At 44.5% G+C, this 12,976-nt stretch overlaps 1 protein-coding gene across 1 annotated transcript in view; it reads right to left on the bottom strand.

Annotated features, from left to right (window-relative positions):
- Positions 1-12,976, bottom strand: part of GALNT12 (polypeptide N-acetylgalactosaminyltransferase 12) — an 86,455-nt gene that overhangs the window by 44,291 nt on the left and 29,188 nt on the right. Inside the window, exons 4-5 of the mRNA XM_024195107.3 lie at positions 11,245-11,430; positions 7,039-7,156 (exon numbers count right to left, since the gene is read on the bottom strand). Coding sequence (XP_024050875.1) covers positions 7,039-7,156; positions 11,245-11,430 — 304 coding nt within the window. The remainder of the gene's footprint in view (positions 1-7,038; positions 7,157-11,244; positions 11,431-12,976) is intronic.

Genomic DNA, 12,976 nt, shown 5'->3' on the forward strand with positions numbered 1-12,976 from the left:
GGGTGCCACATCAGGCCACAAATATCTTCCATATACAAAAGTACAAAAGGCAGAAAATTTTCTGCTGCTCACCAGTCTGTCAACTCAGTGGAGAAACCTTCTTTAAGGAAATTGATCTGCTGAACTCATACACAGCCACCCTGAAACAATGTAAAATACCAGTCCCCAAGATGATCTTGGAAGCAGCCATGGAAGGACTCATTTTTAGGTTTTCAGGCCTGAAAACCTAGGAGCAGCCACAGAGACAGCAAAATCACAATTGCTTTATTCTGCCTGACCTTCCTCAGCACCTTGAGCAGCAGGGAAAGCAAAGTAAAGCAGCATTCCTGGTCCCTGGGTCCAACTCCATGTGAAGTATCACAAAAGAGGGCATAGGAGTTGGGGGTCCAAGCTTGCAGCCCTGCTCCGTCTCTTTACCTTTCTCTGCCTCTATAGAGCCATGAGCTCCAGAACTGGAGGTCTCCTTCTGCTCCCAATTCTGGTAAATCCTTCTCTGAGGGGGTATTTCTTCTGTCCCCAGCTACCTTCTGTGCCCCACCCTGGGAGATCCCCCTTCTGCTCCTGTTCCTTCAGGTCCTGCAGGAATTTCTGCTGCTCCAGATTCGGCCTGGTGGAGACTGTGGTGGGCAGATTCCTGCACTCCAGTCAGGAAGATGTTAAAGACATTCTGTGGACACAATCAGCCTCAACCTGGTGCATCTGTGAGGCTGTGGCTCCTTAAAAGGGAGGATCCAAGTCCAGTCCAGGGTGGCACTCTGAGGTGAGCAGAGCTAGAACACCGAGCTCCCAGGCCCCATGGAGCAGGGGCTGCTTTCAGGGAAGATGCTGAAGAGTTGGGGGACCATCTTTGTTTTGTTTTCCCTTTTAGGAACTTCAGGTAGCTCAGCCTGGGTCCTTTGGACACATGGAATTAGGAGTCCAGGCCCCCTTCGCAGAGACTACTTATCTTTTGTCTTGCAGGAAACCACAGGGTGAGCCTGGACCATTTTATGGGGTGCAGGGCTATTTTTGTTTGAACTGCTTTATGCCTCCCCAGAAGGGGACGTCCTCCCTGAGACAAACAGCCAGAGAACCACACCTCAAACTCCAAACTGGCTCTACAGTGATGCCAATATCCAGGAAAGGATACCTTGGGATGAGAGAGGCACCCAACCTCATTCAAAAGGGGCTCCCTCGAGATACAACCTGGCACAGGGCCCTCTGGTGTTTCCCTGCCCTCATGCAATTCTAACCATCCAGCTAGAAAACTCTTGTATTCCCCATATGAACAATGCAATTTCTGCCTGCAGGTGACCTATTCCTCACTCCACCTTTATGCAGAGGAAGGAGTCGTGTCATCAGAGAATGGCTGGCCCTGACTCAGAAGGTGGGGTGCTTGGCCACAGGGTTTGGAAGATTGCCTTCCATTCTCTCCGTTCAATCTGAAGCAAAGCCATCAGACTTCATCCTTTTCTTTTTAACCCCCTTCTTCATTCTTGTCCTGTCTTCTTGGTCCCTGCACTACAGAATCAGGCAGAACGAGAGAGCAATAGTGAAAATTCTTTTCTTCCAAAGTTAGAAGGCAAAGAAAACTGTAGAAAGACACTCCAGACCTCAGCAGACTGACAGAACTCTCTGCCTCCTTGCTTCAGTAGATGTCATCATAAAACTGTCTATTACTTAAATCCATCGTCACAGGGTAAGAGGGGAAAAAAGAATAAATTTCTTACTTGATCCTTTTTCTTTCTCTTAGCAGCATCTCCCTGAATTCATTATGAATGGGTTAATGCCCCCACCAGCTATGGAATTTGGAGGTGATCCAATATTGTTGCTACTGGAGGCCTCAGGACTAAGCTCCACCCTCAAATTGGGCCAGCAGAAGAGTTCTTCCACAGCTGTAGAAACACTCCAGCTTTGCCTTAGTGGTAAGGCAACTTGGTATAATGTATTAAATTAACCTTAAGCCAATATATGTCTAAGCCTCCCTTTAGAGAAAATTTTCAATTTATATTCTGCTCATTTACCAGACTACCAGGTTGGGTTGAATTTGGAGAGAAGGTGCTGACAGAAATAAAATAAAATTATCTGGTATGAAAATTCTCATTCGGCTGCACAGCTTCTCTCCTCATTCATTACTCATGGGTTGTAGCGATCGGTAAATACCAGACGTAGGAAGGGAAAGGATAAGAAGAGTTTAATCGTTATAGTACAGTAACTGGCAGGAATGGAAGTTCTCCCCATATAAAGCAAGAGTATTATAAAATAAGGAATTATGTGGGAATCAACCCAGTAGCCTCTTCTTACCAAAGAACACCTCTGCAGAGGAATGGAAACTTACTTTGCAAATCTTCCACAGAGGAGACTCATACACTTTTCCCCCAGTGCCTAAGGGGACTGCTGTGAATTGTTTCCCAGATGACTAGCATGCCAACTGGTGCAGAATTTTTACGTCTTGCCTGCAGCAACCTGGAGGCAGTTGGCCTTGGCATTTTGGACAGAATGAGATGAACAGGATACAACTGGTGTATGTACTCCATATGCTTGAAATATGTCTTTAGAGCTCTAGGCCATTTATGCCACAACCTTCCAGGGGTTAGAACATAGTGATGGGAGAACTGTTTCCCAGGAATTGTGAAAAAGAGGAACATACTTTGAAGAGAGAGATTTCTGGAGCTATAAGAATAACCCTTTCCTCAAGGCAGTGTGGTTCTTGTAGGATGTGGGAACAAATTCTAAAACTTGCCTTCCAAAGTTAATGGGCACTAGAAAGACCATCCACAAGCTTGTCTAATTTGTCACTGTGGTTAAACTTGGCATCTGATACTCAAATGGAAGTTCTGATGTGCCTGGCTATAAAATGCCAATATGGCTGGTACTCATGTTTCTAAGGTGCCTGGTTATAAGACGCAAACCAAAACTCCTGGAAAAACACTAGTGTAGCTGAGATCACCAGACCTTTGGGGTTATTATAATATTTGTATTTCAATAAGCTACAAGAGGTTAAGGCCCCATTAGGCTAGGTATTGAACAAACACAGATGCAGCTGCTACCCCCAAAGAGCTTTGTTTCCCCCACACTAGAAATGTTATTTTGACCAGATCAATGAGTGAAATATCCTGGTTGAGTTCCGTCTGGATACCAACCTGTATCAGAAGCTAGTCACAGAATCAGAGAAATTTAAGGTTGGAAGGACCTCAAGAGGTCATCAAGTCCAGCCCCCTGCCCTGAGGCAGGACCATGTAAACTCAGACCATCCCTGACAGGTGTTTGCCCAACCTGTTCTTAAAAGCCTCCAGTGATGGGGATTCTATATCCCTGTCTTGGAAGCCTATTCCAGAATTTCCAAGGGAGAATGGAGGATCCATACTGAACTACACTTCTCTTCTGATACCCAGGCTGTTAGCTCTAGGTGTTCACAGTCTGAATGAATGAATCTCTGCTTCAAGAGCTCTGGTGTTTTCAGCAGGTACAATGTGGAGTCCTTGACTATCTAGCAAGTGCAAAGTTCCTTCTGGGCCAGTGGAGGACTAGGAGGAGAACTACAACTCTCCCTTTTCCTCTTTTCCGTATCCTTTATGTAAACTGTCTTGAAAAGTAGCATTCTTCTTTACCCAGGAATTATTTCCATTGGCATGGAGAAGCTTTGACCTTTGTTTACTTTCTGGTTTCAGAAAGGATATCAACACTCATGCCCCAATCATAAGCCAATCTCAACCAGGAAGTTGGAGACTTCCTCTGCAACTACCATAATTGCTCACTATATGGTTTTTTGCACCTTCTCCTGATGTAGTTGGTACTGGTCACTGTTACAGACAGAACCTGATCCCATATGGCTATGTTTGTGGGTTTTTTCTCCTTTTTGTTTTTAAAGACACGCCCTGATAGAGGTGTTGAAATAAACTAAAAGGACGTATACTATGAGATTTTGGAAATTTGTTTTCCAAGTATGCTTGCTGCCATAGAGAGTATGCAAAGGTCTAGAGTGAAAGTTGGGTTGGCTTTCAGCATGTTGTATGTACTTACCTTACCTCCCCACAAAGAGGCATTCAGCTGTGATCTGAGGATGACACCTAATTTTACATTGCATCAAGTGCATGATTCTATTCCTCAGAAATAATTTTTGCAGGTGCATTTTGAGAAATCCACTCAGGTGCTGAAGCTGATGCATGGCACTAGGAATCCTAATCTTGGAGATAATTGGCTACTAAGGATCCCTCAGGAAATGTTTGTTGCAATGAAATTTTGGATCTTTGCACATCTTTATCATTGTGGTAAAATTACAGCCAGAGCCATGTCTGTTTTGATCTCTGGATGAGCAATTCTCTGCATTGTGATCAAAAGCTCCTCTGGATTTTGAAGAACTGGTGGCTATGAATCCTTTCCAGCAGCTGTTCATTTCAGAATGGGTCTGTTTCTCTGGACAGAGTACTGATTGGCATGTTGTCAGTGCATGGGTATAGGTGCATAACATACAACCTGTGACTTGCTGTGATTACAACCAGCCACTTAAGGCTCTAGGTTATGAGGGTGGATCAGAAGGAAAAATCTTGTACAGGAAATGTGAACTCTTGTAAACAAATGCTCTTTGTCTTTCCATAATGAGGATTTTGGTGGTTTGGAAGACAGGTTTTTCTAGGTTACTTTGTAAGTTTCTGCTCCAGATTATCCTCTCTGCGAGGGTAAGAGTCCCTTCTTGGATACCGTTGGTGTTTGTAGCCAACAATAGATTGCCATGCTGACTTCGACAGTGAGGGCTGAGGCCTCTTTTCAAGCTCAGCTACTAGTTTCTCTGATTCCCTCCCCCCCCAATAGCTCCTCATCTGCAAATTTGCACAAGATATCCATTTAGGATGAAAAATGGCTATTTGTGAGTATAACATGGCTTCCTTGCAACTGCCAAGTTAGAACCATTGCTTGTCACAAATCACATGTTGACCAAGACAGAACCCAAGATGTCCCAATCCAAGCAAGGATCATTCCTTTAGACAATGAGCCACTTATTTGCCGCACAGTAGGCTTTCCTTACTAAATATATGAAAAACCTTTGGTTTGAAAGGCTATTGCTGAGGCTTTGAAATTGCTGTGCTGTGTGCCACCACTACTGTCGTCTATGAGGTCTTTTGGAACAAAGTCCCCTTCAGGTGGTGTGATTATGTCTTTCACTGGTACAGCTACTGCTGCACCTTTAGATTCCCAAAATGTATGAAATTTCTTTGTTTATATACAAATGTGTTAGTTTAACACAGAGGTCGGCAACCTTTCAGAAGTGGTGTGCCGAGTCTTCGTTTATTCACTCTAATTTAAGGTTTTGTGTGCCAGTAATACATTTTAACGTTACCTTAAGTTGGGCTACAACTTAGCACTGCACCTCTAGCAAGAGGAGGACCACGCGGAGTAAAGCACGAGCAGCCTGTGCTCACTTGGAAAACTGCAGCAGTACCAGTAATCACCAAAAAACTAGAGGACAAGAATCCCTTTTGCCATCAAAATGTGTTGGCCTGTAACTCCTCCCTCCTTCTGTGCCAAGAACCCTTCCCACTCTAGCATAGCCATCTACCTTGATTGTTCTCCGAGTGCTATCCCTGGAGAAACTAGCCAGACCCACTCACCCGTGAGATGCTACTACTTCAATGCATGGCAGTTCTCCCTCTGAACTGCACAACCATCAACATGACTTTACGCTGCTTTGTGGGTGCTCTTTAAGTGAGCCCTCTTGTCAGTGGTCCCAATTTATTGCTGTGGAGGGATGTAGATCATCCCTTTTCACCACCTTGGCAAGGGGTTTGCTGTTGATGCCCCCAATCTATTCCTAAAGTCAAACTGGGTAAAGCCTTGAAGGAGCACAGTCTGGCCTCTGCTCTATCAGTAGCGACTGTATCTTTCTCTCCTCCCACCCTCCCTCTCACTCCAACCACTATAGAAGTTCCAGGTATGGGTCAATATAGTAACTCCTCATTTAACGTTGTCCCACTTAACGTTGTTTCAATGTTACGTCCCTGTTCAATTAGGGAAGATGCTCATTTTAAAGTTGTGCAATGCTCCCTTATAACATCATTTGGCTGCCTGCTTGTAAGATTCTATGGAAGAGCAGCTACTTTACAAGACAGCATTGCACAAGTTCCGCTTCTCCGCCTCCTCCCCCTCCTTCCCAGTGCTTCCCCCACTGCCAAACAGCTGGCACTTAGGACTTTCTGGGAGGGACGGGCAGGAGCGGGGAAGTGCCGCATCTCCACTCCTCCCCCTCCCTCCCAGAAAATCCTAAACGCTGCTGAACAGCTGTTTGGCGGCATTTAGGACTTTGAGGGGGGGAGGGATGTGGCGTGCTCCAGAGAGGAGGTGGAGTGGGAGTGGGAAGAGGTGGGCCTGGAGTGGAGCGGGGACAGGAAGAGGCGGGCCTGGAGCATTCCCAGCAAAATCTGAGCCTATTCTCCGGGGAAGCTGCCGCTGCTGCTGCAAAGGTGCTTCCTAGTGTCCTTTCCTGCAGCGGGCTGTGCCTGTGTGGGGTAAGCCAGGGGAACTTCCCAACCACAGTACAATACTGTACAGTATACAGTATAATGCCTTTTGTCTGCCCTAAAAAAATTTCCTTGGAACCTAACCCCCTGCATTTACATTAAATCTTATGGGACAATTGGATTCATTTAATATTGTTTCACTTAAAGTTGCATTTTTCAGGAACGTAACTACAACATTAAGTGAGGAGGTACTGTATAGCTATAAACTTCTCTCTTTCCTCCCATCCTCTCTCCTTACTTCACAGTCCACCAAAAGCAAATTTCAAAGATGGCCATCATCCCACTTATTCAGAATTTCAGCGTGAAATTTTGAGAAAAGTGCATTTCTGCACATTTTGCTTCCAAAAAGACCACTGTGGGGGTAAGTATAATTTCTGGAGCATGAGAATGATGGAAACAAACTCTTAGAAATCTCTATGCAAACACTGTCACTTTTACACAACTCTATGTTAAACCTCCCACCCTGTGCAGAAGATGTAAAGAAACAAATGTAAGATAAAGCCAGTTTTTACCCTCTGACAAAATTGCTGATTGTGTCACTTACCCTAAATGAGAATTCAAGGTTTTCTCCTCCCCATACTTCCATTCCTGTGTCATAGGAGCCAAGATAGTCAAAATATTTCTTGCTGACAGCAAACAATCCACCAGCCATAGTTGGAGACCTATGCAAGAGAAAAATAATTCTGGATTGGGTGCGGGGGGGGGGAGGAATCTACACATACATCTACTATTTTCTTAATTGTTTTCCAGTTACAAAGTAACAATACACATCAGATAAGTATCCTAGTGATATAACACTTAAGCTTTATTTGCTAATAAAAATATTGTATTGGAAAAGAGTTTCTGAAATGCATTAAGAATGGACTTGCGAAAAAAAATTCTGGGGAAGTAAATAGAATATTAAAATAAACCAAGGTATATTTTAGTGTCACCACAGGACCCAGTTGCCTTCAACAAAATAGGGGCTTAATCTTGCTCCCACTGAAGTCAATGACAAAACTCTCAGACTTCAATGGATTAAGCCCCTAAAATGTTTTTTTTTAATTTGTTGACATTGCCTAACTAATGTAATTGGAGAGGCCAAAAAGTGACATAAAATAACCATTTTGACAGATTCTGAGTCAAGAAGTCTGCCAGGGAAATCCACGTCTGTCGTTTCCAGTGGGGCAATGAATTGAATTTATATGATTTTTGTCTATAAATTATTTTCAGCTGTGGGAATAGTTGGCCCTTTTAAAGCAGCAAATACATATATTGCTGTCACGACTATATTCTTCTTGCACATAACAAATGTAATTAGGTTGTGATCACTACACCTAGGCTACTTAAATTTTTAGTTTAGTGATCAATTCACATTAGTAAGTCAAAATGAGGTCTAACAGGCAACCCATTTAAGCAGCACATTCTCTGCCCTGTAGCTGCATGCGGTTCCAGTGGAGCAAGGTGAGGCAGAGAAGACAGAAGAACCTCCACCAGCAGCCAGCTCTCCTGCCTCACTCCAGCACTTGTCCCTCCCCACACAGAAGCCAGTTCCCCCACCCAACACTATTGCTCCTTCAGCGAACTATATACCCCATCCAAGATCCATAATCCCCAGAGTCTTGTATTATCTCTTAGCAGCAGCCCCACAAGCCCAAACATTTCCTACCCAGCACCCCAAAACTACCCATTTTTTACCACGATAAAAAATAATCCTACAAACTTTTGTGGCCAAAGGATCTTGTGACTTGGTGAGCTGTGGAATATGTATGTTTAAACTATTTTTTGGGGTTGTGAACCAAAATATGTTGAGAAGGACTGCACTACTGTCTTAGTTTCCCCATCTTTAAAAAATAATGCTCTCTTATCTCTCAGAGGAGATAAATTCATTAATGTTTGTGAGGCACTCAGATATTCTGGTGACAAGATCCCTAAAAAGCCTAGGAAGAAATGAATAATTCTGTATTTGATGAAGGCTTTGGAGGATAGGTTGTAAATAAAGGCAGGGGCCACTAATTAAATGATGAGGATACAAATACTGAAAAGCTGCCTTGTTCCTGGAGCACACTATCCACTGTTGAACTGGAGCAGCCTCTAAGGTGGAGGGCAGAAGCCACCCAGCAACACACAGGATGTTATACAACTGCAGGGATCAGTGGACATTTAGTACAATTACACTGGGCAAACCCTAGCTCTTCCAAAAAATGCATCATGAGCTCAAATTGAAGATCTGTTTGTTGTGCGGGATGTTTGTTTAAAGTCTTATCATAGAATCATAGAATATCAGGGTTGGAAGGGACCCCAGGAGGTCATCTGGTCCAACCCCCTGCTCAAAGCAGGACCAATCCCCAGACAGATTTTTGCCCCAGATCCTTAAATGGCCCCCTCAAGGATTGAACTCGCCACCCTGGGTTTAGCAGGCCAATGCTCAAACCATTGAGCTATCCCTAAAACTTCCACACAGAATTCTATGGGCCAGATCCTCAGCTGGTGTAAAACAGTGTCGCTAACTAAAGTTAGTGGAGCTACACTAGTTTACATCAACTGAGGATTGTCGGAGCCCTATGCTCTGTCATGGCGTCTGGATGGCCAATTGTTGGTCAGAAGGTCACATCGGTGTCGTGTGCAGCACCTTGGTGTCATGTGCAGCGCCTTGGTGTCGTGTGCAACACATTGGGGCCGTGTGACCATTCTCGAACCTTCCGCCTGGTCAATTGGGGGTCACATTGGTACCGTGGGCTGCAATTCCAGTGTGCCGTGTGCATAAGCTTAGCGTGCCGGGTGCAGTGTCTGTTTACGTAGAGGGCACCAGCTCGGAGCCTGGTTGGTGTAAGAGCGGGGAACCAATTAGATGCTAGCACATGCAAGGGTCTTCGAACAAAACTATGTCCCTCGCCTAAATCAGCAGGAGTGTCCGCGTGTTAGCTGGAAGGCCTGATCACCCTTTCAGCCAGTATCTCCTCCGGATTTAGCCGGCTCGTGTCGTGTCATCTCGGGTTACATCTCATCATGTCCCTGGTGTCTGTACTGCTGGTCAGCTGCGCCTGGAGTGTGTATGTATATATTAATTTTTGTAGATATTTTGTTTGTTAGGCCTTTTTTCTTTATTACTTGGTACCAAATCTTATGTGTAGTGTATAGAGGACGAATTGTTACAGTTTACTCAGTTTTGTATGTTTGTTCTGGTTTGTCAGTAAATAGTTGGTTGTAGATTATCTGATTCCTTGTTGTTAAGTGTACATAGACTGTTTTATATTACTGCTCTGGTGATATTTTTGGTTGGTTACTTGTTCCTATTTCAATTGAATATGTATTGTTAGTTGGTAGAGGTGCTCCTCCCCAGGCCAAGTTGTGATTTATCCCCCATTAATAAACAGCCACCTGTTTTGAATTACAATCTGCCTCTGTCTCAATTTTCCTCTTCCACTCGAATCCTCATTCGAACCTGTACTGGTCTCGGACAAGGATCTGGTCCAATTTTAGCTTGAGAATAAAGGGAGAACCATCACCATCTAGATTTGAACCTGTAGATACAGCCTGATCTTTCCATATGAGGTGACGTAGCTTTCCTCAAGAAAAGCCTTCTCCAGTAGCTCCATGTTTGGAGGCCTATGCTAACCACATACAATTAATCATTTATTTCTGCCAACACTCCCCAGCTTTACTTAATAGATCATCATAACCTCTTCCTCTTATGTCTTCTGTGGCCTGTGATACATTTCATACAGTGTCATTACTCCTCACTGCTTTTGCTGTCTCCTCCTAAGGACAGTATCCTTCCATGTTAGCGTCTCATTCAGGACCCATTATTACAACCCTTATGCATACCTATGTGAGTATGTTCCATTTACTTAAATGAGACTACTTGATGGAGTAAGGACTCACTAATGAATAGGTTGCACTTATTAGCCTGTAGGCCCTGATTCTGCCCCCCTCACTCATGCTGAGTCGTAGCTACTCTGAGTAAACCCACCGTTGTTTATAGGCAAGGCTTAAAAAATGCATACAAAACCTACTAGCCCAAAGACCAAGACTACTTGTCAGGCCATAATACACCAGTGCCTTAAGCAGCATGCACCCTCCTGCTCTGTCTCCTCCAGAGCTGTGCCTCTGAAAACATAGAAAGACATCACGACATTGGTTTACACTCTTCATATTTGGGATTTTTTTTTTTTTTTAAATATCATCAAAAGCTGAGATTTTGAACAAACTGATGACACTCACCCAGGAAAAATTCCTACTCACTCTTGATGAATGGATTTTGCCCGCTCTCTTAATAGGACAACTAAGCTACTAATATATGAGTAAGGTTGCCTGTTTCAGTACTATCAAATCTTATTATTAACTATTGCCTCTTGCCTGTTTGCCAAGCTTCTTATTTGTGTGCATAAATCACCACTTGCTATTCTCTCCAAGTCTCCTTTCCTTATCTTTTCCCAGTGTTCTTCTGTTATTCCATTAGATTTAGCAGTAAACCTCTTTTATATGGCAAGAAAGGCTTCCTGAGTAAACGCATTCATGACAATTTACATAGCAAAAGTAATGCAGATTTCTTTTTTTAAAAGCAAAATTTTGCCAAAAGCATGGTGACTGGAACGACATTAAAAAAAGAAAGAGCAATTTTTTTTAAAACTCTATATTTTCAGTTTCAGTGCTGAATGCTAAGTGCTCAGTTATACACATTCTTTTATTTATCTTCAGCTGAAGTTAAAATTTGTAAATTTTATAAAATTTGACATTTAAAATGAAGATACAGCAAAATAATACTCACCTGATTACATCAGTTTTGGACCGTCTTTGTTTTTGCTCCCTCTCTGGGATAACATGCCAAGTGAAGACCAGTCTCCAGTCAAACCCTCCAATCTGTGGCTCCCCAGCATTTCCCAAGTACTCGAACGTATTCCATTCAATCACATCGATCACAGGACACACGACTGCTGACTCATCTTCCCCAATTCTAAATTATTTTAGAAAGAAAAAAAAATATTTGTGTTGACACTAGCAGAAACTAGAAACGACAGGACTAAAGAAAGGGTTTATTAATACAAAAGTAAAGTTTTTACTCCCATTTTACATATATTGGGATACAAGTAACGAACAGTTACTTACAGTAGGTGTGGTTCTTCGAGATATTGTAGTCAGTGTGGATCCCACTGTAGGTGCACGTGTGCCTCATGCACACAAGACCAGAGTTTTTTTGCTAACCGTGTCCATCGGCGCTGCACTTGGGCCCTGTATCTCCTAATGCTTCTATATATAGGGTCCTACCAAATTCACGGTCCATTATGGTAAATTTCATGGCCATAGGATTTGAAAACTGGAAAATTTCACAGTGTTGTAACTGTGGGGGTCCCGACCCAAAAGGGGATTGTGGGGGTCACAAACCTGTTGGGGGGGGGGGGCACGGGATTGCCACCCTCACTTCTGTGCTGCCTTCAGAGCTAGACTCTGAAGGCTGCAGCTGCAGGAAGTTCCCGGAGGTGGCTTTGAGCTGCCCCCAAGAGCGGCTGTGCAGGGGATGGACAAGTCATGTCCCTCCCCAGCCCAGCTGGAACTAGGAGGCCCCTGGCTGGGGCACTCCTAGCAGTAGGGGGAGATTGAACCCACCTCCACAAGCCTCCTCCAGCTGCAGGAACCTCTGGGGCTGCTGCCCAGTCCCAGAGCGTCCTGAAATGGGGGAGGCACCCGGAGGTGGGTCTGAGCTCCCCCCACCCAAGAGCGGCTGTGCAGGGGATGGACAAGTCCTGTCCCTCACCAGCCAAGCTGGAGGTAGGAGCCCCCTGGCTGGAGCGCTCCTCGCAACAGCGGGGGAGAAGGGGGGGATCAGATTTCATGGGAAAGGGCTTATTTCATGGCTGTGAAATTGGTAGGGCCCTATGTATATTAGAGCATAAAAGGCGGAGTGGCTGCGACCCTCCCTCAGTTCCCTCACAATCCAAAGCCCATGTTGCCAAAATTTCCTAAAAGCAGGAATGGAGGGTGTGCTATGTGACCCACACAGACTACAACATAACACAAAAAATAGTTACTGTAGGGTAACTGTTGCTTCCTTGAATATGTGTCAGTGTGGACAATCCCTCTGTAGGTGACAGACAAGCTGTATCCTCCCTGAATTGTGGAAGTGAGGCATTTCAGCTGTATCTGTCAACAAGCGACTGAAGCACTGCTCTCCTGAATTTGGCTTCCAACCTGGCTGCCATGTCAAGCGCAGAATGTCTAACAAAAGTTAATGGGTTGCTTCACTTAGCTGCCTTGCAGATCTCAGAGACTGGCACAAAGGGCCGGCATTAGGGGTATAGCAAGCAGGGCAATTGCCCAGGGCCGCACACCACAGGCGGCCCCGTGCAGCGGGGCTTGGGCTTCAGAAATGTTGCAGAAATCCAATGTGTGAGCAGGTAAAGGAGGCAGGGTGGGGGCCCACTCCTCAGCTTTTGCCCTGGGCTCCAGTTAGTCTAACACTGTTCTTGCTGGCACATTCCTGAAGGAGAGTGCCTTGACGTTCA

The sequence above is a fragment of the Terrapene carolina genome, unplaced genomic scaffold (genome assembly GCF_002925995.2).
Source record: "Terrapene carolina triunguis isolate 2854851 unplaced genomic scaffold, T_m_triunguis-2.0 Scaffold613, whole genome shotgun sequence".
NCBI classification, from domain to species: Eukaryota; Metazoa; Chordata; order Testudines; family Emydidae; genus Terrapene; species Terrapene triunguis.